Raw genomic sequence first — 26,843 nt, forward strand, 5'->3', positions numbered from 1 at the left:
GGGAGCTCAGTTTGCTTAGCACCTTTAAAATCAAACTGCTTATGTTTCAGTACCTAGACATGGATTTTGGAACATAGCATTAACTGTTCAGTGTGGTTTTTTAAAGGAAAGACGGGCTTCACTTGGAGATCTTTTTAAAGAACTATCCCAACTTATGTATGCTGTATTTATAATAATAAGCACAATTATAATAATTGTCTTTTTCAACAAAATAGTAGTTTTGAACTCCTCAGGGTGAGACATTAATAATGGAAATCACTATTTTAGTAAGTACTCATTGTCAGTATCAGTGTCTGCATACCCTGAATAGTGTGTTAGTTCACTAGTTAATTCACTTATGTCCACTACATGGATTCTTTCACTAAAGGAATCTTTTTCTACTGCTCACCAGACATGCAGGGTCCTCCCTGGGGATTATTCCAGGTAACAAGCACTTCTTGTAATCAGCTTACTATAATCAATAGAACAAAACACGGCAGCGTTCCAGCCATAACCAAGCTATCTTTTAAAAACCTTCGTATTTGATGGTATATGACACTATACAGGACCTAGAGATATAGGAAGCATTTCCACCACACTACAGATGTCTAAACCACTCAGTTTCAGTTCGTTCTTCTCACTTCTCACCCCCATGAGTCAAACCCAGCAGCCTGCCATAGCGCCTGTTAATTTATAGATTTAATCCCAAGGGCACATCTGCACACTTGTGAAAAGGCGTGTCTGGTCAGCTGTTGCCACAGCGATGGCACAAATAGGCAACGACCAAGAAGAAAAGAACCTGTAGCTGCATGTACGCTTTGGTGAATTTGGGTATTTAGGGGGTTTTATTTGTTCCTGTATATGCTATGTTTGCAAGCCTTGATATGCCTTTTCTCCCATTCTAATGAAACGTTTTATGTTAGAAGAAAAATAAGACATTGAATGTGTCAGGTTTGCTGTGATAATTGTTTATTTCCTTATAAATACAAAGGTTTCTGCAATGCAGAGCTGAACTGTTACAGCTTACTACAGTAGTTTGAATTTTGTGAGTACTTTAAGGTCCTTAAAATTATTCCTAATGAAATGCAGCTAAATAAAGTACTTGCTAAATGGGAAACGAGGCAAAAAGTCCTAAAAAGATACGATGTGGCTGCCACTGGGAAAATGTCAGGTACTTGCTTCTTGTAGAAAATAGAACATTACTTAACTAATTTAAAATCCAGATAATTTTCCTTAGGGAAAAAAAAAAAAAAAAGATCAGTAATCCATTTGGGGGCTGGTGGATTTCTTTGTTTCTTAAGGATGGTTAAGATTTGTGCACAAACATCAGCAAAGGGCAGCTTTCTGAGCTGTTCCCTGCCAATTGCTGACAAAGGCAGTCCTAATGAATCATTCTGAATTGTGATCATGTGCTACCAGCCCACAGTGAGCTGCCAAAGAGGAAGTGCAGCTTGTTTTCTTTCATTTTCTTGATTCCTATGCTGTAGGAAGATGAAAGAAGAAGGAGGAGGCGGCAACAGCGGCAGCCAAACTTAATAAATAATTCTGAGGATTCCTGATATCAAATGGAGGCCCCTGAGTGGGACCCACTGAAAAATGACACCCTTCCGCCGACCCTGACGCCAGCTGTCCCTCCGTATGTGAAGCTGGGCCTGACCATTGTATATACTGTTTTTTATTCACTGCTTTTTGTGTTCATCTACGTCCAGCTCTGGCTGGTCCTTCACTACAGGCACAAGAGGTTCAGCTACCAGACTGTGTTTCTGTTTCTGTGCTTGTTTTGGGCCTCTCTTAGGACTGTGCTCTTTTCATTTTACTTCAGAGACTTTGTCACAGCAAATTCTTTCAGCCCCTTCATCTTCTGGCTTCTCTATTGCTTCCCAGTCTGCCTCCAGTTTTTCACCCTGACCCTGATGAATCTGTACTTCACACAGGTAAGCAACAGTTACTTGGTTGATTGAATCTGACAGAATGGTAAAGCATTATTTTGGTAGAATCATGAGGCAAATGTAACTTAAAAATGTACCTTGGCTATGCAAAAAGTAAATTTCAGTTATTTAGTTTGAAATTTTAACTTTTAGTCTATATGCAAGTGATCAGCATTGCAATGAAACTGGAGCCTGAAGTGATCAGTTCAGGAATGGCAAATAATATATCTACTGTCTGTTAAATGGGTGTCATCTAGTTTAGAGGCTGGGGAAAAATGTATAGGAGAGCTTGAAAGCTGGACACCCAAAATGCCATTCTATTATTATTCTTTATTATTCTTGTTGTTATTAGACTTTGTAAACCTCCTGGCTTAGCAGACCTGATCTCTGTATGCAGTCGGAATTGTAATTTCTAATTTTGCTGGCACCCCCCAGTTTTTCGTAAGCTGGCTAACATGTTTCTGAGTGAGATTTCCGTTCTGTTTATCACAGCCAAAACTGTCTATCAAGTCCTACTGCAGACCAAAATTCCTATAATGATCTCTATTATAAGCAGAAGTGACTCCAGACCCCAGTAAGTGATAAGTACTGTACAGAGGTACACCCTCGGTTTCAGGGATGCTGTGATGTAAAGGCAAATTAGCTCTATAGTGCAGCAGAGGAAATAGTATCTCCATTTCAGAAAGAGGGGTTGAGATTGCATCTGTGCTACGGACAGCTAAGAAGCCAGATGAGTTAGTCTGCACGGCATTCCAGGTTGCTGCAGTCAGAGTTGCGTGGAAGCATTTATGGTGAGCTTGGGAATCTTGGCAGTGGGCTGCAGGATGGGATACTGGCATGCCGAGGCAAAGAAAGACTGTTGGGCTTGCCTAAGGTCTCACAGGAGGCTTGCGGGGGGTGGCAGGGACTGGATTCTCCGTCTCCTCAATCCCAGTGCGGTGCCTGGAGCAGGAAGCCCAGCCTGCACTCGGGTGACACTTGCCAAAGTCCACTTTCCCAGTGCAGGGGTAGTCGGCCAGGAGAGCACGGGACAGCCCTGGAGCACCCCTGGAAGTGCTCAGGATGCTTTGGTTGTTGCTACGTGCCCCACTTGGAACCAGCTCCATGCCTAGGTCTGGGTGCTTCTGTAATGCCTATGATGTTTAACAGTGCTCTGTAGTGATTACAGGCCTGTCAATTCTGAACAGCCTGGCTGGAGAGATCAGGCTGCTTGTGAGAGCTGCCATCCCAGAGCTGAAAAAGCAGCAATGGTAAGCATGACAGCTGTAAGAGGATCACTGGAGTTGTAGAGAGTATTAAATGCTTAGAACCACATACACAGTTTTGTGCTTAGGTTTACTTTTCTGGATTCAGTTTCTGAAATACCTGCTAACTCACCCTGCTCCACTCCCTGGGACTTGAGATATATTAAGGGATTACAGGAAACTTTCATCTACGCGCAACTCAAATCCAGCTCAGGCATGTGGTGACCTAGGCTTTGTCCCACTGCGATTGTGAGAGTCATTTGATGATGGTGCAGTTCCGCAGGGGCAAATGTCCATCATCACACAGTCCGTCCTCACCACAGTGGCTGGGACTAAGTCGTAGCCCTGTGTGAGGTTCTTCCCTCAGACACACACACACAGGGCTCTGTGGAAGTCTGGAGGCAGAATGCGCCATCCTGGCCCTTTGCCACAAGAAGCTGAGGCTGGCATGAGCACAGGGGGTCACGGCCATCTGCACCCTGTGAATTAGAGTGGCACCACTCAGGGGCTTAGCGCTGCAGCTAACCGAGTCCTTTTGTCTAAGGAAGGTCCAAAAAGAGAGCATAGAGAATGCCCACATGTCCTTTCAGCTTATTTTTGGCATTGCTGTCTGATATCATTCAGGAAGTACAAGTCAGTGGTTGGAAACAGAAAAAAATGCTAAGGCTATTGATTCTGCCTTTGAGACAATTTCTGCTTTGTCACCATGAGTCCTCAGGATCTTCCTCTCAGCCCCTCTCTAAATGAGAGTAAGAGTTACCTGTCTTGAAGAGCTGTTGTGAGCTTTTGAAACTGTATTTGCAAGGGACTTTCAGAGCCTGTGATGTGCGTCATCATCTTTAAAGATCGTGGGCCACTGTAGACAGGCGTATTATTAGTCCTGTTGTTTGCTTTAGAGCTGGTTGCTCCCAGTGAAATCTCACCTCAAATATCTCCCCAGCCAAAACAAAGCCTTAAGAAATACAAGCACAGCCATTGTAGGAATATAATGTAATACAGAGAATAAGTGCACATATTTTTAATTCACCGTTATTAATTCTTTACTTCTAACCATTATACGTGGTTTGGCTTGAAATTCAGCATCTCCTTGAGACTGCGTGCATCTAGCTTTCCACAGCAGGCAAGCAACAACTAGTGTGAAAGGGGTGGGGAGAGAGAATTTTGTTTTCAGTAATGGCTTATAACTTCACAGACCTGTTCAAAAACAACTTTTCGTACTGTTTTTTCTCTAGAAGGAAGGCAAAAAAGGTCCTCAGCAGTATGTCATTGCATGAAAAACATGCTATTTAACTAGTGCTTAGCTAGAGGTAAAGAAGTGATCTATGTACAGTATAGGGACAGACGGCTGGAAGAGACCTCACGGGTCTCTTGAATTTGCAGGCGTTTATTATCTGCTGTACAGCACCCAGGCATGTGGCACTGCTAGGAAAACTTTTAGACATAGACGTGAGAAGAAAAAGTTATTCAAAAAACATTGCAAATCCTCCTGGCCAAACAAAAAAACTCATTTGGCAAGTGCCTGAGGGCATTATTTCAGAATAATAAGCGCCTTTGAACTTGACAGAAAGTTAGCCACAACTATTATCTTTTTAATAGATATCCCGAAGTAATAGGGATGCAAATTTAGGCTGTGTTTTATGTGTAACAGGACAAGTCAGCCATGATGACATCAGCACAGCAGAGGTTGTTCCCAGACTTGTGCATCAGCATCAGCAGATACATCAGAAAGAGCTGTAAAGCCTTGGGGAAGGTTGCTAAAGTGAGGGATCACGGGATGAAAGAGAAGTTACAGTCAAAATAGTTTTTACTCAGGAAAACTCCAGAGTGATCTTTGGATTAAGAGCCAAATTCAGGGTCCTTTGCTATGGTTCGATGCCCTGCTTATGGCAAAATAGAAGATAAGGCTGCTGCAGATGAGGCTTATATAGTATTAGCTCGTCTCAGAAATCATATACTGTGGAAAATACATATGATTTCTAATGAGTGCACCACATTTATTAGAATTTATTATACCTTGTTTCTGTGTTCATTGTCTTATAAATAAAATAAAATGACCTACCCTCTCAGGATAAGCCTCTGTCTACTTAGAAATTGTTAAAGTACATCTCAAGTGAAAATGACGTCCAGTGGCACTTTCATAAAACAGTAGCCAAACGCCAGCAAATAACTGCTTTGTACTGAGCCAGAGCAGCTCCCTGATCCATCAGGTAGGGACCTGCAGTGTGTGTTTCACCTGCAGAGACCAAAAAGCCCATATGTATGTTTGCCTCACACCTGCAGCTCCCACAAGTTTATTTTGCTGCTTAATAAAGCTAAGACTGTAAGTCAGCAAATAACATTTTTCTCCACTTTAGGTGACTCCAGTCCATAAGGATCCCAGGACAAAGGCACTCTTATTTATGTGCTGCCTGGCCAGATCTCCCCCAGCCTGACAAGGGGAGACGGAGATGAGTCTTAAGGCTTTACAGTCAGTGCCATGGGCAAAAGCGTAAAGAGACTCTGGGAAATAAAATAAGAAGTTGCCTTTTTTGGTGTGTGTGTGAGGGGTGGGCAGAGAAGGGCTTGCTTCACTTTGTCCTGTTTGCTTCAGACTTTACATTTCCCTGGGGAGCAGGCTACAAATGAAACAGGAGGGAGGTTAGGATGGAGGGTTACAGATTGAAAAAATAAGGTCAGGGCTGAAGACTGTGAGCTGTGGGGGATGCTGGAAATGCCAGGTCTCCCCTATAGCTAGGCACAACAAACCATTTGGTGCGCTATAGGTTTAATCCTCAGGTTGGGAACTTCTCCAGGACCTAGGGAACGTGGTGCTGAGCTAAAGAACTGTGAGGCTGTATGGGCGAAGAGGCCTAATAGGCAGATTTCCCTCTCCTTCCTCCTCGCTAGCCATCTCCCCTTGTATCTGGCATCCAGATTGGGAAGCTTACCCTGCCTTCTAGGCAGGGCTGATAAAATCAGGGACTTTCAAATGAAGAGAAATTGTGCGTCATAAGACAGTTCAGAGGGGAGCTCACCATGCTGGAAGCGCCTGGCAGGGCAGGGCAGAACCAGCACGAGGCTTTCAGAGAGGCCACGTGTATCCCAGTGGGACTGAGGTATGTATTAGCTCTGGGAAGAAAATTTCTCATCCTCTAATTACTGGGGATAGCATTTCGAAAGTAATACCATCAGTTGGAGAACAGAGAGGGCTTTTGATTTAGGAGAAATATTAATTTTTTAGTACATGAATACACCATATTTTATAAAGCTTGTTGTTAATTTAAAGCATGTTTTAGATGTACATAGAAATACACAGGAGTCTAACTACAGATAATATGTTTGGCGTAAAAAGTTGCCCTCACGATTGGTTCTATAGGAGACAAATCGCAACTGCAGACTGGTTGGCTGTCAGCATCTGACATGAAGAATGAGCTCTTTTGACTTAGAAAATAATTTGATAGGAACGCTACACACGCAAGTTTGCTGTGGCTGCCAGCCCCACAATGGCCCCTCTTCTTTCAGGACTATTTTTACCAATTTGCACAAGGCTGAGTATGGTAGTGAGACATGTTGCCCATGTCTGGAGGCCCTGCAAACCACGTAGAGTTTAGAGAGCAGAGGGAAAATTTGCACCTTTTGGGGAATATGATCTGAATGACAGAGTGAACATGACAGAAACAGAGAAGGGGAAAGATGGGCCTGGGGCTGGAAGATACACAGCAGAGGAAAGGCATATGAGCTGATGGTGAGGGGCTCTGGGCCTGCCTGTGGTTATGGCTTATTTTCAGGGTGCAAAGAGAAGTTTGCATGGAGTGTGATGGAGGAAGAGAGGGGCTGTGGTCAAAGGAACGGGGAAGGAAAAGTACATGCTATGCTCTTGACAGAGTTTTTGAAATGAGAACTAGTAAATAAAGCTGAACTTCATTCCTGTGTAGAGGGGCCAGCTTGAGACATATGCAAGCACTTAACACATACCTGAGGCTTTCTGGTAAGCTAAGCTGTGGCTCCTGTAAAAGTGAATTGATCAGGTAGCACTCGAGGTACACTGGAGGTTTGTGTGGCCATCACGTCAGTTCAGCTAAATCAGAGCACGGGCTGAAAGTTGCTCCAGTGAGATTTTATTTATCTTTTGCTTTGGGAATTGGTGACTTGGCTTTGACACCTGTTTCATTGATACTTACAGGACCAGAGTGGCTCCTGATTTATTAAGCCACAGCAGCCAGGCCCTGTCTGCCTTCTCTGCCGCACAGCACCTCTGCAGAACCCTCTGCAGCCAAGCTGTGAGTGGACTCCCATGCCATCCTCACTGCTCCTCTGCTGGGACCTGCTAAAATGTCTTTATGGGCAGCTGTTTATAGCAGTTGCTGCAACAGAAATTTTCCCTGGCTGTATGAAGGGCTTTTTGGAGTCCTTTTGTACTGCTGCAGGTTTATATGCCAGACAAAGAGCTCAGAGGAGTGGAGGAGGGAGAGTGAGAATCTTTCCAGTCCTTCAGCAGAAACAAGGAGTCAAAACAAGATATTTCTCCTTTAAAGAACAAGCAAAAGGGGAAATATTTTTAAGAATATAAAACAACACTTCAGACATTAGAAAATTAGCAAGGAATTTTACTGATTTTTCTGTGTTGCTGTTCATCTTGTGGGTCTCTGAAAGCTCTTTTTAAAAAAGTCTGCCTTCTGCTTGCTGTTTAGTCTATTCTTAGGAATTGCCTGGTTTGCTGGAAGACTTGCTTAGATGACTCAGATATTGACTGGAAGCTTTTTCAACACTGCTGCGGGGAGGGACCATTGAGCAACCAGTCTCTTGAGCTAAATGTTAAAAGCAGAAGGCAGCACCCACGCATATAAGGTACATTGGGATCAGCTTCTGACATTCTTACTCCCTCTTGAAAAGTCCTTTATTCTCTGACAATCACGTTGCTTCCAGCAAGGCTACTCATGAACTGAGGGCCCATCAGTGTTTAAGCAAAGGTGGCAGAACTTGGCTGCCTGTATTTCTGTCTAGCAGTGAATTTTTAGGAGTGTCCGTGCTTTATAGTGGAACTTTCATTCTATGTAGCATCTGTTTTTTGTGCAGTGTTCATTTCCAGCTGGAAGAGGCCGACCAAATGTGGAATCAGGATAACGGCTGTTCTGGCGTTTTCTCATCTGGAGATCCTCCTGGATCTGCAGCAGGAACGTCATGTTTGGTTTTAGCTAAGTTATCCATGGAGCTTTTGCTGGGTAGGGCAGCCTTGGACCGGCTTATGTGACAATATAGGAGTGAGTGGGTCCTTCTTGGGGAACCCCAGGAAACGGTATACAGGAACTTGTGAATTTTCTCAGTTTTGTGGACTCAGCACAACTCATTGCCCACTGCAAATTACTGATCTTTTGTAGTCCTTTGCACAGGCTCTGCGTAATTCTTTTCGGTGCTGCTCCGAAGGCTGTCAAAATTAACGGTACAATGAGTGTGATTAAGTGCTACTCAGAACAGGTGAGGATTGTGGAATGGCCCTAGAGACAAGTTTTACTTGTTTAGTTTTATTGAGGTCAGGAATCTGTTCCTTCCTGCTTGACCAGAGTGTCTTTCAGCATAAGCAAAGTCTAGTACAAAAAGTGTACAGGAAGTATTTTGAACCCTATCTCTTCTCTAAAAACTGACAGCCTCTCTTTGTGTACCATGGAAACAGAACATTCACAGGCCTCTTGTACCTCTCCTCTTAGCACCAAGTAAGTAAAACAACATAAAACTTATTCTTGAACTCCTGTGAGAATTCGTGATCCAGGAATTTGGAGAATGAATCACAGAAATTTTTTGTAAGGGATACTGCCAGTGATGTTAACGATTTGAAAACAGTATCAATGGTTGCAGAATATTTTGAGGGATGTTTTTCCCCAACTTTTCAATTTTATTCTCAGCTATTATTTTTCTAGGGCCTGCTGAAAAGCTCAGTGTTCTCTGCTGGTTCAGCCAGTGCTAAGCAGGCTGATGTGTCACAAAAATAATTTCCATGTCAAGGCAGCTGTTTATGGTGAATAAGAGTTAAATGACAAGTTGTTCCAGGAGCAATGGAACAAGTGAAGCCTGATTTTCTCCAGATCTGTGTCTCATGCTTGACTTTGAGCTGTTTCGGTAACTGGGGCATTTCTTATGATACTTTGCTATGCAGACTCTCATATTGGGTGATGTGTGGAATCATTGTGCAGGGTTCTCCTCACAGAGATCATTTATCAGATGCATTTATAGGTTTCCCTACTTCTCTTGGGCCACTAATTTTGAGGAAGGTGATAAAGGTGCTTCAAGGATTTTTCCATCAGTTCTCTGACTGGAGTATTTTAAGATTAGTAGGGGGACAGATAAACAAGTTGACAGGCAGGCACATGCCTGCACATACATAGTGATCATGTAAGTCCTGTTTCCTTGGGAAAGCATGATAATCATTGCAAATATTATGCAAGCTATACTAAAGGGCATGCAAAACCAAGTGAAATGGATAAGGCAGGGTAACTGGAGGAGAAAGCAATTAGGAAACAAACCAGAATAAGTCATACAGCGTGGTTTTTTTGTAATACTAGCAGTCACTGTGCTTTAGTGTTGGTTTGAATGAAGATTTGTAAGCTGAGCGTGCTTGTAAACCATGTTAGCTTATGAAAAAGCAGTGATGCTTTCCTGTATTTTTTTTTAATATATAAAATATGCTAATATATTTTTGCATAATTTCTAATGGTGGTTAAACACCTGTGACTGATATTACCCAGCCACCTTGCAGAAAACACGTCAGGATTTTGTCTTTACAGCAAGGTAACTACTGGACCTGAGCCGTTTCTCTGTAAAAATACACATTGTTATATAGTGGACAATCAGTGAGCAGAAGCCAAATATGCCTCAGAGTACAAGAATGAGTTTGGCATCCTTTTGACAACGTATCATGGATACAAACATACATATCCAATTTCAGGCCAGGGTAATATGACAGGCTCTTCATGTGAATAGAGTATCTGACCCAATATGCCAGTATGAGCTGGTCTACTTGAGAAGCAGGTACTGTTAGGTCATGTAAGAGCTTAATAATTACTTGCCTCTATTATTACTCTTGTGAATACTGGTATAAAGGACCTTATTCACAAACCAGAGTAAGTGAAAATAATGGCGTAGGCAATTTGTATACAGGTACACCGTGATTACCTGCTGAGTGGTTTTAATACTTTGCTTAGAACTTGCCTGCCGTAGGTCAGCAATAAATGCAAATCTGTGATGTAATGAAACCTATCTTTACATTTCTTGTGACCTGTGAGACAGGATTCCTGCAGATCACAGCATCTGTATTTACTTACATTTATCCTCTGTTTGATGCAGTATTTTTCTGTTTTGCAGGTGATATTCAAAGCTAAGTCAAAATATTCCCCAGAGCTACTGAAATACAGGTAAGAACTATGCAGACTTTCAATGTGTAAAGAAGAGTAGCCGTGCTGTTTGAGAAACACATCGTCTTTGCTAATCTGGTGCTCATATCACAGCTATTCATATTTATATACTGATGTTTTATGATGATGGTTCTGAAACCACCTTCTTCCTATGATATTTAGAAATCTGTCGTTCCCCAGCACAAGTGCCATTTTTAGACATTCACAGATTTCAAAGGCAAATATTTGAAATGCAAGCAGAAAACACTTGCCTTGGTGATTTGTTGATAGGTTCTTAACAGTTGTATTGTTAGGCGAATTCAGATCCAGTGCTTTGGTAAAGGTAGCAGAGTGATGTATTTATTGTGACAGGAATTGGAGGGACTGGGTGTGTATTAATCCATTAGGTCAGTGGTAATAGAAGACTCAAAATGTTGGGAAGATGGAAGATCAGAGAAGAGTTGTGAAGAGAAAGAAGTAGAGAGAATGGATGGAACTTGATGTGTTCAGGAGCTCACAGATAACCTTCGCCGATGCCATAGAGCTGAGGTTGGGGTAACTTGGGATTTAGGTGGACAGATTTGTTTGGGATCTTGTTAGGCAGGAGAGATTGTCAGGAATTACTTGAATGCTCCCCAAAGGGCAGTAATGTCCAGAAATCTGAGGAAGAGCTCAATAAATAAATGTTTATTGTGGCAGTGCCTAAAGGCCTCAGTCAGGGGCGACATTGTTTAGACAGGGGAAGAGAGGGGGGTTGTCTCCATTCTGAAGAAAAAATTTACAATCTGAAATCAGGATAAGAGAGCAGAGTAATGTGAAACCGAAATCTGTTATTTGCTGACTGTTCAGGAGAACACAGTACTGTATCAACAGGTCAAATATTAACATTGTCCTTGGGCTGGAAAAGTTTGTTATCCAGTCGGATTTTGATACAGCTGGAGAGGTGATCTTCTGGAACAGGTGCTTCAGAAACTGTATCTGGTAGAATGGCGATACAATGAGAGCAGGCCTGGGGTGGGCTGTGCTCGGGCTGGGGAGGGTACGGGACACACACGGTGTGTGTCTGGCTGAGGGACGTGGCTTCATGCTGAGCTGCAGCTGATGCAGAAGTTGTCAAGATGGGAGCAGAGAGGCTGCGTCAATTTTAGTGGCCTCAGGAATGCTTTCAGGTTAGTGGGTCTGTGTGCACACCGTGGCCACATCCCAAACCACGAGGGGCAAGGGCTGGATGCTCCCTGGTCAACACTGCAGCATATGAAAACATTCACCCCCTCTTTGCACTCTGTTTTTTGTGGAGAGGAAGTCCAGGAACATGGGCTGGCAGACAAGCACAGCACACACCAGCCGTGTCCCCAGGCAGCCGCCCAGGCAAGCGTACCTGCCCCTGACAGTGCGCATGGGCAAGAGGGACAAAGAGGACAGCTTTGCACAAAGCCTGGGCTGCAGGTCAGGGTGCTGTAGGGCGGGTCTGTGAGCATGTTCCTGGCTGGCTTTAGGGGTGAGAGGTAGAAGCTTTGAACCTCCTCTGTTACTGGCGTTTGTGGTAAGGCTTTATTCCTGAAAACTGCTTGGAAGTGTCTTTCTTCAGGGAAAGCGAAGGGAGCTTGTGATATTTCATCAATGCTTATGAAGTGACAACATCAGCACCCTGCTGCTGTAGCTCTTGGAGCGTGTCTGATCCTAAACATTTCTGTATTGTGACTGGAATTACTCATGCACAGACTACCCTCCCCACAACAGTTCCATATCCACCATGACTCCTGCCTACTGCGTTCCTAAATGCAGATCGCTCTTGGACCTGGTCTAGCCTTTTCTCTCTTATTCAGCTCTGTTGGTAAAGGACTTCGGCAGTATTTTGTTTTAATATCTAGAATCCTTAGCATGAGTGTGGTTAGCCTGTGTAAAAAAGCCATATAAATAAAGCTGACCTTATTTCCTGTCTTATATGGGGCAATTGAAGAGGTTTAAATGTGTGCACACCCACAGCTGAGGTCCTGAATCTTATTTGTGGCAGGCTAGTGAAAGATCGTAGAGTCACAGAGTGTCTTGGTTTGGATGGGACCTTTAAAGATCTTCTAGTCCAACCCCTGTCCCATGGGCAGGGACATCCTTCATTAAATCAGGTCACTCAAATCCTCATGGAAAGATGATGATGGATGATAGAAAGATGGGTGGCCTACAGACAGAGACTGGAGTCTGCACTTACTGAATTTTAGTTTTCTTCATTGCTGAATGTTTGCCTTTTTTTTTTTTTACCCATTTTCTTTAATAAGTGTCAGACCTTATTGCGTGGTATTGGTGTTTCTGCAACAGATAAAGGCAATATAAGCAGGGCAACAGATACATAGGACTGCAGTCTATGTATTGGCACAGGCCTCAGAAATCAAAACCATTTCGTATACAGAAAAAATTGATAAAATCCTATGAGAGATCCAGAATCTTAAGGAAAATTTACTCAACACAACCTTCATGATCCTAGTCGCTGTGGCAAAAAAGCTCATGGCAAAGCCTGTTACCAGCCCGACTTCATACTTAAACAATCCTTCTGCACATCTCCCTGGGCTTGGGCATTTCTTACAGTCAGGTTTGGATGAGGCTTGCTGTGCTGTATGTGCATGCCTTATTACACACAAGCCTCAGACACTGTACGGTTTCTGAGGAAACCACATAGTAGTTTCAAATAGATTTTCCTGTTAAACAAGGCAAAACTCACTGCATTCATCTGAAGTTTGATTTCGAGCTCAAAGAAAAATTTAGAGATACATCCAGTCTGGCACAGAAAGAACAGAACACCCTGGTATGTTCGTTCCTCAGCTAAACCAGATTACACACAGCTCCTTTTAAGGCAGTAGCCCCAAAATGGGGATTAGACCCAATAGGCTTTTGAACAGTCACTGGTGCAGTCTGGAAGCACCTCTACTGCCTCTCTGTTTCTAAAAAAAAACCCATATGCATATGCATGACTTTTAGGTGCCCTTGTAGTTGAGCTGTAAGGCTACATTCTGCGTTTGAGTTAGGAATGCTTTCTGCAGCAGTGGGGACCCTAAAACTGCCCTGAGAGATCCAGCCTGCATCTCCATCAGTGCTGCTTCAGAAGTCGTGCAACAAGGCTTCTATTGTCAAAAGAGGCAGACGTTTCCCCAGCCACACTGTGTTAATAAGAGGGATGGAAGATCATTATGTGAAGAGCTGCACAACCAACTGACCGTGACAGCTCACCCCGGCTGTGCGGTTGTGGGAGGTTGTGGGCATGAGAGTGTGACAGTGGGGGGTTTTTGCTAAAGTCCATCGAGGAGGAGCCCGGCCCGGAGGCATCTGCGCCTTGCTGGTTGCAAGCCAGCATCAAGGGCATGCAGGCTGCACTGGAGCAGAAGGTCCCTTTGCCTAAGCTGAGCGAAAAGAGAGCACGTACTCACTGTCCTGCACGCAGGCAGCGCATAAGAGCTTGTCTTTCCTCATAAGCCTGAACCTCATGAGAGTATTTTACCTGCATTACAGTGGAGGAGCAGACATGAGGCTTTGGGAGGGGAAGGAAAGGAAGACACGTTACCGTCATTTAAAGACTATTGAGATATTAATAAAAGCTGTAAACGTACCACTACTGCAACTGGGAACTGCATTCTTCAGAGGAAGCTACGTGAGAGAGGAGCTTCAGGACTGCAGTGCTTCCAGCTTTATACTGTGAGGTTTAAAGGAAGTACCTCCAGCTGCTTATCCTAAAAACAAAGCCTTGTCCTGGAAGCTTTAAGAATGAGCACAATCTTCCCCCTGAGAGGAAATTTCTGTGACTGGCAAGGAAAAGACAGCACCCTCACTCACTGCCAGATAAAGCTGGAAAGAAAGGCACTGATTCACAAGCAGACACTTCTAGGCTTCCAGTTCTCCCTGCTACACATCTAAAAAGTCTCAAAGGTATACCCCTTCCTTTCTTGCCCTCTGAAAATAAGCCGGCTATGCTTCAGCTTTGTAGCTGGGTTGATGCTATTCCAAAAGGATATGAATGTGTGAAAGAAAAAGATCACCACTGGGTATTTTTAAACAATCAGAATTTGATGCCTCAGGGACAGTCTGGGTCATTGTTGTCAGCCAAATTCAAAATTCCCAGCAGGCATGAAAAGCGTTGGCCAAAACCTTTTGTTCGGTGACTGCAAATTGTTGACCCTCATCAGTGACTGCCTTGGTCTGCAATGATAATGGAGTAAGCAAACACCTGAAATGGAAACATGCCTTTTTTTTTAAAGTGAAAAGCTCCACAGCTCTGTGTAGGAGGAAAGAGGAATGAGAAGCAGCTTTCCTTGAGTATGTCGTATGCTTGTATTGCAGGTATCAATGCTGGGTAGGTGGGAAAGAACAAATGAAGAAAACCAGTCTAGCAACCTGTCACATTTCTGTTCCAGCTCTGCACCTGTGTGCAAACGAACCTTTTGCCTGGCGTAGATGGCAAAATGCTAACCCAGAATCAATATGCATATTTAAATTTCTTGATGTTTCTTCCAAGAGGTTGCCCATGGCCAAATTGTTTAGGAGGAGGGACAGCAAAAGATGCTGGGGAACCAGTAACGCAGAGATTTTTCCTTCTGTTAAACACTTCCCTCATTTAACATGAAATCTGACAGCAACATCAGCACTCAGTGGTGCTTCTCATGGCAGTGGTGGTGTGGTATAATAAAATCAGGATCAAGCCCAGACCGTTCCAGACAACCCAGCCTTTTGCAAGGTTTCTCCTGTCAGAGAGCACTCGGAGGCTTTGTGCTGTACATGAAGTGCCTGCTCAGGGGAAGTACTTGTGTATTATAAGTAGATTTCAAGAACTGTGCTGTTGTGTTTCTGCTGCAAACACTCTTCCAGGTTTTGCAACTCGACATTAGATTCTTTACTTAGAGTTTGTTGTGTAACTGTAAAACCAGGTTTGAAATAAGCTAAATTAATCTCTCTAGCAATCTGGAGCAGTTTGATTTGGGCTCGGGCGGCCGGTCACTCTGTTGGCCCAACACGTGCAGCTCTCATTGCTCAGAGTGCAACTTCCATCTCATGACTGACACTTGCTGAACAATGTTGCTAAAACTGTTTTCTCCTCACTCTCCCAGGTTGCCCCTCTACCTGGCTTCTCTTTTCATAAGTCTCCTCTTCCTCTTGGTGAATTTAACATGTGCAGTATTGGTGAGGACACAGAATTCAGAGAGAAAAGTCATTGTCTCTGTCCGGGTGGCAATTAATGACACGTTGTTTGTGCTGTGCGCAGTTTCACTCTCCATCTGCCTGTATAAGATTTCCAAGATGTCTTTAGCCAACATTTACTTGGAGTCCAAGGTAAGGTACATTTTCAGTTCTTTTTAAGTACCTTCTGAGAGACAAAGGCAGTGGGAGGCAAGGCCACGCAGTTCTTTAGATCCCCTGAGAGCTGGAGGCCTCGCACTTCCCAGCTTGTGCTTGGCTGGCCATCCTGCTCAATATAGGAATTCAATTCTAAGTGCTAGCAAGGGTGCTTTTGGCTCACACCAGTGACCCCAGAACAGGTATTTCTGAGGCAGAATGTACAGAACTTACTCACTGGAGGTTTTCACAGCTTTTTTTTCAAGTGAATGCTGCTTTCTCCAGATCCCTGTCTGAAGACCACTTTGTTTCAGTATTGCTACGTGAAAGTGGTCTATACTTTGGAATCCTTCAGCTTCTCCAATTATTGACTGATTGAGTTAAATGTTTAAGGTAGCAGCATGCTGAAGATAAGTCAGAGACAGAATTATGAATCGCCCTTTATACATTTGCATACAGCCTTTTAGATAATGAGAATGTGTTTTAAAAGACTTAATACATTATAAATTCAGCCATGTGGGGAGAAGGAGAAAGAAGTCTTTCACATTACTCTACAAAATGTTCTTTAAAGACGTATTGTTAGGTTTACAGCTTTGTATACTTTCAGTGGTTAAGGTGCTGGGTAGCATCACATAAGCCTGCAGTGTTTATTATAAAATCAGTGAAGGTGTTTTGTATTTATCAATAATGAAACATGGCTTTCAAAGGTCTTTGCAGTAGATAGTTAAAACTTAAATTATTCATTTAACCAAAAGCACATTACCACAACAAACTTTTCAAAAATGTAAGTTTCAGCTACTGTTTAGAAAAATCTTCTAATAAAATTCCTCTCTCCATTTACTTAATCAGATGAAAGCAGTTCTTTTCCTGTTTAATCAAATCTGTCTGTACTGCACAACAGCTGAAAGTTCAGGGCTGAACAGACGATTTGAAAACACAGCTTAGTTTGTTTTGTTTCTTTCAAGCCTGTCACTTGCTGACCAAAGGGCACGGGCAGTGGATTATTTTTACTAGTAAGAAAAGTTTTTTTACTGCTGCAAATCACAGAACCGTAAATCTGTGTAACAAAGCAGCGTTAACCTAAGGGAGGCTTCAGCAGATTACTGTTCCGTTTCCTCCTCCTGCAGGAAACTTGGTCTTCTTTACTTTGAGCTGTTTCACAAAAACCAAACAAACTCTAATATTACAGCAGACGAGAAAGGACAGAACACTCGGCTGATGGAAGTTTGAATGTGGCAATGAGAACTGAAGAGTGCTTCGCTCCTTTCTGCTGACCTGAAATGAGAGTTCCACTGGGGACTTCCAGTAGGATTTGCCTACACATACTTAGGGATACAGATGGCTGGAGCTGGCAGTGAAAAAACATCCTGGTTTAATCTGCTACTGTTGTGCTGAAAAAAAATAGCTAAAGAAGAAAATTCCATTTTCTGCAATGATATGATACAAGTAGCTTTGGAGATAATGCATGCTCTGTGGTGCATGTAGCTTGGCATCGGTACTGGCAGCCTTTCATTTGCATCTCCCGTCTGCTGGCACGGATCTTCTCACCACACGCGAAACACGTTCACCTCCACGGCCCGGTGTGGGGGGCTGGCCTGGTTCCCCGCGCCAAGGCTCCCGCAGCACCAGGGAGGTGCACAGCCCTGCCCTTAGGTGCCCGCCTGGGCCAGTTCTGTGCTGGCCAAAAGCATCATGTGGTGGGACATGCTGCAAACTCGGGGCTCCACATCTTTTCTCTAGGGGCCAGTGACTGAACAAGAATTCCCCTGGCCCTGCTTTTACTGCTGTGCTCCCACCTTCTCAGGCCACTAAATATATTTGACTGGCAGCAAACCCAGGACACTTCCACTCCCTTGTTTTTTATATTTGGTGGGATTACAGTTCGTTAAATCTCTAGCATATTTAACTATTAACTGTTGAAGGATGACAACAATGTAGAGAAACCTATATGGGGAAATAACTGACCCCATTGTGCCCTTCACTTCTGCTGTCCCCAGTCTGTAAGTGCCACTGAGCTGGGATGCAGTATGTGCCAGTCAGCAGCTTCTCTCTGCTGGCTCGCCCTGCGTTTCCATGGCAGCGTCACTGACTTGCTAGTGCGGACTGAGGATAGAGAAGTGCCGAGCACACACTTCCTCTTTGTGGCATTTCCTGCTTGCTGGTCTTGCCGCAGCCTTCACCACGGCCTACGGCACAGCCGGCTTCAGTTCCCGAACAGCAGCCGGCTCTGGGCTCACTCCTGACGTGGCCGCAGGTTGTGGCCCGCTGGGCAGTGGTAGTTCCAGCGTGTTTTAAGCAGGAAGTCGGTCAGAGGGGCTGACTGCCTTGGGGGTTTTGTAATACTCAGGAGCCTGACTGTTCCCTGAATCAACACCATTTTGCTGGGAAAACAGGCAAGCCAGTTTTCTGCAAGCTTTTCTGCAAGACTACTCCCTGAGCAACTTTTTACTGACACCCACCAGGGAACAGCCAGCCAGAGGAGCTTGGCTGGCAGAGCCACAGAGGCAATAGCCACTAGTGTGAGCGAGCAGCAGAGGAGCCCTGGTAGTCTCCTGAAGGCCAGGGGTTCAGGACACAGTGACTTGGTGACTCTCCCTGATACTCCAGCAGCCATTGTGTTATGTCTGTGCTTTACTTGCCACCGCGCTTTGGACCTCTGCTCCCGGGCTGCGACCCTGGAAGCAGAGTGTGTGCGGGCAGGGAGCTGGGTGCAGGCCTCCGGGTCTCCTGCACTGGTACAAAAGGTCCTGCAAGGGCAGGAGCAGCTTCCCTCCTGTCTTCTCTCTCTCACACAGATGAGAGGAGCCCATCCCCATGGTGTGGGTCTCTGTTGGGAGAGGGCACGGCTCATGAAGCAAAAGTCTGCAAGATATTTTGCTCCCCTAAAACACACACAGAGCTTTAATCCATCCTTTGGCTGTGCAAAGCACTATTCCAGAGCCAACTGCACAGAGTTTTCAAAGCCAGTCCCATTTTTGTACATCTCTCTGCCTTCCTCACACTGGATTAGCCTCTTTCCACTCCTCTGCCCATTTTTTTCTCTAGGCCTTGGGAACTGTTCTGATTTTAGACTTCACAGCCTCATTCCTTCCCTTGTTGCCAAGCTCCCGGTCTCAGACTGCCCTGCCGTGGTCACTGCCCATAGGCCGTGCTTCTACTTTGTCTGCTCTGTGTTGACATTGGGTAAGGCAGGATGTTCTGTTCCTGTCTGTGCTGTGTTCAGCTGCTGACTCCTACGATCTGCTCCATACTTAGGTGCACAGCAAGCAGTTGTAAAAAGATGCAAGGTTGCATCATGCTGGCTAGCCAGCATCTGATATGGGATGCTCAATAGCTGATGCACAGCCAGAGGCTGAATTCTTTTGCTCCATCTGACACCAAGTGTGGTTCTTATGTATTTTCATTGCTCTGAAAAGAGCACTTATACAGTAAGTTGTAGGAATTAGTCACAGCCCATCTTGGTAAGGGCTGGAACTGCTACCATTACCTGGAAAACACTGTACTCGTGAAATACAGGGATATACATAGTATGGGATATACTGATCAAAAAAGGAAAGAGAAAAAGTCACGGTAGGCAGAGTAGCATGACAACCCTCAAAGCCCATGCAAAGCAATGTTCTTGTCAGCTGCCCTTATGAATAATAACCTGTGTTTAAATCTCTTCCAGGGCTCATCTGTCTGTCAGGTGACAAGTATAGGAGTGACTGTTATACTACTTTATACCTCACGAGCCTGTTACAACTTGTTCATCTTATCATTTTCCCAAACCAAGAAAGTAAATTCTTTTGATTATGATTGGTACAACGTTTCTGATCAGGCAAGTATGAAAATATTTGCTAATGAGAAAAAACCTTTCCGTTCATGATGGCTGATTTCATAATGCTATGACAAGAGGAATTAATATATTAAAATCCTGTTACTTTTTTCTTTTATTCAGTGCATTAAGATTGTTTCACTCCAGGAGTACAGATTTCTGGTAATCTCAGTGTAAGGAGGAAAAGAACCCCAGTGCTAAAAGAAAGAAGTAATAACTAGCCAATTAATTAAAAAAAAAAATCAATCTTTTACTTACCTTGATTTTATTGTTTAAAAAAATTCCTTTTATTAAAAAAGACAGATGTTTTGTCCATTAGAAACAATGTACTGTAGTTGGAGAAGCAGAAAAACAGTATTTGATTCCACTGAAATGCTCAGTTTTGAAGTTATAATGAAACCTCCCATTGCCTTCCAGGGCTGTGTAGTTATTTACCTGAATTCTGTCGGTAGTGTGACACCTTCTGTAGTTTGAGGATAAGGCTACGGTTCCTTCCAGCCTTTAATTGCAAGTGACAATTCAGATTGAAAACTAACAGTGATAAAAACACTTAAGGAAACAGCAAGGGATTCTTTCTTGAATATTATGGAGTTTGGGCATCCAGCTCCTTTCTCTGCTTTGGAGCACGTGGTTAGGGCCCAGTAGTTTCCAGCTCTGTCAAGATTGGGCAAAATGGCAGGCCTGGCTCTGGGCCATGAGTAGATTTTGTTTGGCCTCAAAATCCCAGACACATGACGTAGGTAAACAGTAGGGTAGGGTTGCCCAGGGGACCTCAATATGAGTTAGTTGAGTAGGGTCTGTCAAGGGACCACGAACCCACTGTGCTGTGGTGTGTGGAGGAGTGTAGGTAGGTGGTGCCATGCAGTGTCATTTGGAGACACAGGTTTTAGGCAGAAGGGCACTGGGTTGTGATTAATCTCCTGAATCAAAACATTTTTCCTCTCATTGTTGGGGCCTGGAGTGTTCCTGCTGCTGCTGCCCCCTTGCAGGGGACACTTCTTGTGCTGACCCTACAGAATATTTGGTCTCGTTTGCCCTGTGGAGGCAGAGGTTGTTCATGGGGAGCTCAGTGGAATGCTGTAGGCCCTGGGTCACTACTGCTGATTTTTGAACATCTGATCTGACTTGTGACATTAGAGTTGCCTGGATTTGGGGGTAAATCATTTGAGCCATATGTAAAGGGCCTGGAACTAGGGAGGGGTTATTCAGTTTGGTACTGGAATCGAAAGTCACTTTTAGAAACACAGCCCGATGTTAGTACTGTGCTACTGCCTCAGGTCACCTGTCAGAAACATTACCCTTTTCTTTTCTATGCAAAACACATGAAAGGACAGGATTTGCCCTCTGCAACTATGGTGAACGGTGGAGGGAAATCTAAAGAGAAGTCCAATGCTACAGCTAGAGTAACAGTATGGTTATTCAAGCTAACAATGTGCACCAATTTGAAGGGATCCAAGCCTTAATTTTTAAAAGGCAGTTTGCCAACAATGCTCTTGAATATCTGGGCATTGATTGTTCCTTTTACATACTATTTCTAGCTGAAAAAGGACTGGAAAACTAGTTTCTCATTACCCGGATTTGATCACTGGCTCAAATGGTTGCTCGCCAGGCTCTTAGACTGGGAAGACCCCTGCATTAAACTTTGATTTTGCTAAAGGAAAAATAGCAGGAGGAGAAGGAGGAAGAAGGGTAGAAGGAAAGCGTAGTTGTATCCAACAAGATAGCATTTTGATTTTTTTAGTATGCCTTTAATCATTAGACATGTTAATATGGATGGAATTTCTGGCCATGTTGTCAAGCCTGTCAGCCATTTCAATATAAATCTTCGTAAGGAGTCATGTTGTCTTCTGCACCTTTTAATGAGCTGCCATCTTTATTTTTAAATACTTTTCTCTTCGACGTTTCCGACAGGCAGATCTGAAATGTCAGCTGGGAGATGCAGGTTACATAGTGTTTGGCGTGATCCTTTTCGTCTGGGAGCTCTTGCCTACCTCCTTGGTTGTGTATTTCTTCCGTGTCCGAAACCCCACAAAAGATCTAGTAAGTGGCATTTGTTAATGTATTTTTTTAGCGTAACGTCCGGGCAGGTCTGGAGGGCTCAGCTTCTGAAGCAGCTTTTGCTTCTTTACTTTTTGACCTCTCTTTTTGAATGTGTCCTTGGCAGAATAAAAGCAATGTAGACTTCCCACTTCTTTTTACTAACTCCTCATGAGAGACGTTCATCATATTTACCCAGAAGGAAGACAAAGTATTTCTCAGGCAGTTAAAAACAGGAACCTTCTTAAATTTTAATGACATCTTCCCTTTGGGTTAATGTGATACTTAACTGAAGTCACTGGGAAATAATTTTGTTATCCAGACTTGGGATCTTCCATCACACAGCCATGAAAATGGTTGTGTGCTAACTGTTCAGCAGCATGTATGAAATAATAGATCGAATTCTTTCAGCCTTGCACCCAATGAATTGTTTCCACGTCAAAGACCAATACCTATAGTAAGCCCTTGCTGACATTTTGTTTGCTATTTCAGCAGAGCAGAGATTAAGGTGTGAGTTTTAAGGATAATTCCCTGTAAATATCTGGGTAGTTAATGGATGGAAAGGTGAATATTCCTCAAGAAGGATGTAAATGGTAAATTCACATGTAAGAGAAGCAATTAATAGAATAACTTTTTAGAGAAGGCAGTGGGTTTTATTCTGACATGCAGATTTCAGAGACAATGAGAAAGTCAAGCTGAACAAGGAAGCAACAAATCCCCACCTGTATAAAGCCCTGTTACTAGTCACCTGTGATACCTGACATTGTGTTAAGAAAATACATGGATCCCAGGGTCCATCATTAAAAAAATGTCTCAGCCCCACTTCTGCTTAGAAGTTAGCAAGGACATCTGCAACAAGAAGAAATGTTTTAAAGTACAGTTCAATGGTGCTGCTCTTCTAAAATGTGACCACAGAGAAATCTCATTTCATTTAAAGTGAGTTTAGTAAGGCTAGACCTGGTGGTCAAGTTTGGATAGTGTGGGAGAGATACACAAGCGAATGAAATGAAGTGATGTGACCTAATCACTCCTTTTGAAAAGCTGATCACATAAAGATGTGGAATCCTACTCAGATGAGCTCAAATGGAGTCAAACAGGCAGTTCTCGCATAAGTCAAAGAGCACTGTGGTAACACATGTAACGTTATATTTTTGCATTGTCACTTGCACAAAGCCTTAAATCTCCAATTTCATAAACATATAGTTCAGAAGAGCCAATCAGATAGCAGTTTTATGGGTACATTTTTTAGGGTAGACAGTGTCATATATGGATTTTTCCCACACAACACAAATATTTATGCTAAACAGTATCGTGGCAAGAGGAAAACTGGAAGCAACATCAGAAAGAAACAAAAAATAGAGACTTCTGTAGCAAGGCCAAACTGAACTTCAGTGCAAGTATGCCACAAGAGGGAGACCAAGGGCCACAGGCCTTTAGTCTAAAGCGTTCAGTAGGGTAACTGATACAGAAGCATCAAATGGTCCAGTGGTTGAAAATATGTGGCCAAAAAGCATGGGGTTAGAATTAAAATAAACCTTCTTTTAGTTCAAAAATCTAAACAACAACTGTGATTCAGCAAAAATCCAAAATGTCCTTTCTTTTTAATAAGGAACAATCCCAAGAAATAGTTGCACTTTGGTTTTGTGTTTCATTAATGACTTCACAAAGCCTGCGTTCAGCTTGGCTCACATGCAGAGCTCCACTTGACAGACGATAGCCTGGAACAAGCTGTCTGTCTGCTTCAGCGCTGACGTGGGGAACTGCAGCGCCAGGGCCTTTGCCTTGCCGTCACCTTCAGCCAGGCAAAGGTTGGAAGTGGGGAGACGTCAGGTGGACCTATTTTTAGTTAATCTTTGTCAAAGTTATTTAATGTCTGAAAAATAGGGGGAGATTAAACTGCTCTCCTGCTTAAGGCCAAGATGTCATCCTGGCTTATCCACAGGTGCAAGGAACCCTCTTCCCTGGGATGGATGCAGTGGGCCAGTGGAAGAGGCTCAGCTGGGTCCTAGGTGACGCTCTGCACTGTTTCCAGAATCAAACCGACCTTTTGAATCTCACATGTTTTCTGTTTTGATTAATAGGGAAATAAAAGCAAAATGTAATTTTGTAAATGTAGTGGTTACATATACAGCCCTTTCCCTGTTTAATGAAAGGACCTTTCCTTGGGATTTGACCCTTGCAGAACTGTGGAGTAGATACTGAAATTGCTCAGTGAGGGGCCAAGAGGCTTCTCAGCTGTGGTATCATTAAGCAGGATGCCAAGGTTCAGCATGACCAGTTCCTGAGGCACAGAGGAGATAATGCACCGGGAAAGAGGGTTACAAATGTGGGAGGTAAAAACAAAAGTCTTTAGGTGTTTCATATCCTTCCGATCCTCAGCTGCCTCCCTACTGCTCACTTAAGTCAGCTGGCTAAAAGCACAAAGTGCCCAGGATGGACAGGAACTCAGCAGACAGGTTAAATGTATACTGGGAGGTGGTTTCAGAACTGGATCATATCTGTTAGCTAGAAGAAAGGAAAAGAAAATGCTGTTAAGATCTGTGGACTATCACTATACTGCTAGAGAAAAAGAGAAAATGCAAAAAGATTTCTGTTGTCTACAGCAAATGTGAAATTGCCTGTTTTATTTTGAAGCCAGAAGGAAGGTCTGCAGTGACTTCTTTTAGAAGTCAGACACCAAGCAGTTTATCTGTCTGTCCAAGCACTGACTGAGGTTTCCCTTCCCTCAGGCCAGCGCAGGAATGGTCCCAAGCCATGGCTTCAGTCCCAGGTCTTATTTCTTTGACAACCCTCGCAGATACGACAGTGACGATGATCTAGCATGGAATATTGCACCACAGGGGACACAGGGCAGGTGAGATACAAGAGGGAATTGCTTGCTTCCTGTAACAGAAGCTGGAGGAGAAAAAACTCTCACACCCTGCAGAAAAGTAATATATAATAAGTTGTTTGGTTCCAAGTGTTGCAGAAGTTCCAGGGGGTGAGGGGAAGCAAAGGGAGAACCTAAAGTAGAAAGGCAGCACCCAGTGACTGTAGGGATCTGAGGGCCCCACAGAGATTGCAAGGACCCAAGAATGAAAACGCATTATTTAAGAATTGTAACAGTATGCTGCTCTTTGAAAAAGTCAGGTCAGATCTTTGGGTTGCATGTTTCACCCTCTGTTTCTTCCAAGAGTGGCCTAAGAAGTGCCATTTACTAGTTAAGTGTGTGAGCAAGGCAGCCGAGAAAAACAGCTGTCTCCCCATCTTCAGGGAGAGCAGGGAAAAGCTTGACAGCACAGGCAGCAACTTGCAGCAGTGGCAGCAAGAAGCCTCTCAGCTTAGGTTGCCCCGTAACATGGCTAAATGTCTCGAGGCTTACCTGAAATGAAGGGGACGTTTGTTTTCCCACTTGCTTAAAGCTCAGGTGAATCCACCTAACTGCCAAAATCCCACACAACCCAGGAGCGGTGCAGAAGCCTGTTTTCTCTGTGTAACTGTGAGCTTTAGGTAAGGATTCCCTTCCACGAAGGAGCAGTTCACAGCACAAAAGACGGCACCCAGTGTGGAGAAGGCAAGGCGCTGCCAGGACACCATCCTGCCCTGAGAGGAGGCTCAGTCATGTTACTCATTTGCTTCTTCCTGTATCTACAGCATGCTAGTAGTAGTTTGGTGTAATCAGTCATCTTAGCAATAAAAGCTCACTTGCTAACCCTAGCTAACATACACACATCTAGTTCTTGTCACTCATTTAGCTGAGATTGTATAGCCACTGTCTCTGAGCCCAAAACATGATTCAGCAAAGTTGGATATTTGCTATTTACAGTTATCAGTCATCCTACCCCAGTGTTAGTTTCTTGCATAGTAACTAGACCCATGGGGGTTGCTGGAGGTGCTGTGCGCCCGCCTGGTTCCCAGCCTGAAGCCGGAGTCACCCTCCCTTCCATGCAAAGGCACAAGGGAACCAGCCACACTGGTAATGCAGGCACCAACCAACCACCTGCGCTGTTGAACACTTGTCCATGGCCACAGGAGGTCCAGGTCTGTCAGACGGGCCCTTACATGGCACTGCTGCTAGCGTTTTCAAACACCTTCTAGATTAGCAAAGCAGAAAGGGGAGAGTCTTTAGTGATCTAAGAGAATTGGGAATTAGCGAGATGAGGACACTTGGGCCAAAGTAATTGACAGGTCAGAAAAATAAATAGCAGCCTGGCGTCCTGGTTAGGGTATTATGTTTGCACTTTGGCATGAGAACTACATCTACGTGATCAGGTTTTGCCGATATTCACTAGACAGATGCCTGCAGAAGCAACCTGCCAGTCGCTAATTCTTGTTTTCTTTTTAAGTTTCTCTCACGACTACTATGACTGGGGCCATCAGAACAACAGCTTTATGGCTTACATAGGATCCCTCCAACAAGATCCAGCACTGGACGCAGACCGGCCGAGCCCTGTATAACTTCAATCAACTACAGCGTTCTAGGACATTCCAATATTAAACCAAATGTTCTCAAAACAAAGCTTAGCAATTTTTCTTCACCTTTTGGTTTTTAGAAGTGTTCCTATGCACAGATAAATGAAGAACTTGTCTTTGCCATGAGCTTTTCATAGTTCAAGGAGAAGTATAAGCTAATGATTTGAACTTTGAAGACTGTTCTAATTAATACCTTGTTCTAAGCCATGGTATTTTTGGCTTTGAATAGAGTTGTTAGAGGGTATAATTTAATCATTTTATGCTCATTTTAGAAGAGCAAGATTCATGAAGTAAAATGGCTTAATTATTTTCTAAGTATTTTTATTTTTACACTGTATATTCGGTTAGAAATACCTGATTATGATGAATATACTGTAAACACATGAATGGGTTATTCAATTGCATGACAGTAACGATTCTTACATGCACATGAAAGTCTGTAAGGGAAAAATATCAACCCAATTAAATACTGTCTTTTCAAGTTATTGCTACACTCTCAGAGCACAACTTACTCTTTGGATCATCACTGCTTACTCAGTGTGGCAGGATGGTTGGGGCCTAAGTGTCATCTACTCCAGTTATGATCTCAAAACACTGCATTCTTCTAAGCAAGCAAGAAAAGTGCATCTTCTCAGCGGCTATAGGGACCATCTCAGAACAGCAGAGAACTGCAAAAGAGGCTGGAAATTTTTAAGTCTGAAAAATTAAACTT

The 26,843-nt window shown here is 43.6% G+C and overlaps 1 protein-coding gene across 2 annotated transcripts; it reads left to right on the forward strand.

The window, feature by feature from the left end:
• The first annotated feature begins 1,262 nt into the window (after window positions 1-1,262).
• On the forward strand, window positions 1,263-26,616 carry GPR137B (G protein-coupled receptor 137B). Of its 2 annotated transcripts, XM_065057792.1 has the most exons (7): window positions 1,263-1,913; window positions 10,487-10,536; window positions 15,603-15,825; window positions 19,496-19,649; window positions 21,558-21,682; window positions 24,409-24,533; window positions 26,005-26,616. In XM_065057792.1, the coding sequence occupies exons 1-7, from the start codon at window positions 1,545-1,547 to the stop codon at window positions 26,114-26,116; spliced, it is 1,158 nt and encodes a 385-aa protein (XP_064913864.1). In that variant the 5' UTR covers window positions 1,263-1,544; the 3' UTR covers window positions 26,117-26,616. The 2 variants fall into 2 exon arrangements, with proteins under 2 accessions (XP_064913864.1, XP_064913865.1); XM_065057793.1 differs by lacking the exon at window positions 24,409-24,533 and having other exon boundaries at window positions 1,402-1,913.
• Window positions 26,617-26,843: the final 227 nt, after the last annotated feature.

The sequence above is a fragment of the Columba livia genome, chromosome 3 (assembly GCF_036013475.1).
Source record: "Columba livia isolate bColLiv1 breed racing homer chromosome 3, bColLiv1.pat.W.v2, whole genome shotgun sequence".
Classification (NCBI taxonomy): domain Eukaryota; kingdom Metazoa; phylum Chordata; class Aves; order Columbiformes; family Columbidae; genus Columba; species Columba livia.

Bases quoted from the DNA above. Each gene is read 5' to 3' on its own strand.
- GPR137B (XM_065057792.1), top strand. From the start codon at position 1,545: ATGGAGGCCCCTGAGTGGGACCCACTGAAAAATGACACCCTTCCGCCG. The intron at 19,650-21,557 runs GTATGAAAATAT...TCCGACAGGCAG, and splicing joins CAACGTTTCTGATCAGGCAA to ATCTGAAATGTCAGCTGGGA. The intron at 21,683-24,408 runs GTAAGTGGCATT...CCCTTCCCTCAG, and splicing joins GAAACCCCACAAAAGATCTA to GCCAGCGCAGGAATGGTCCC.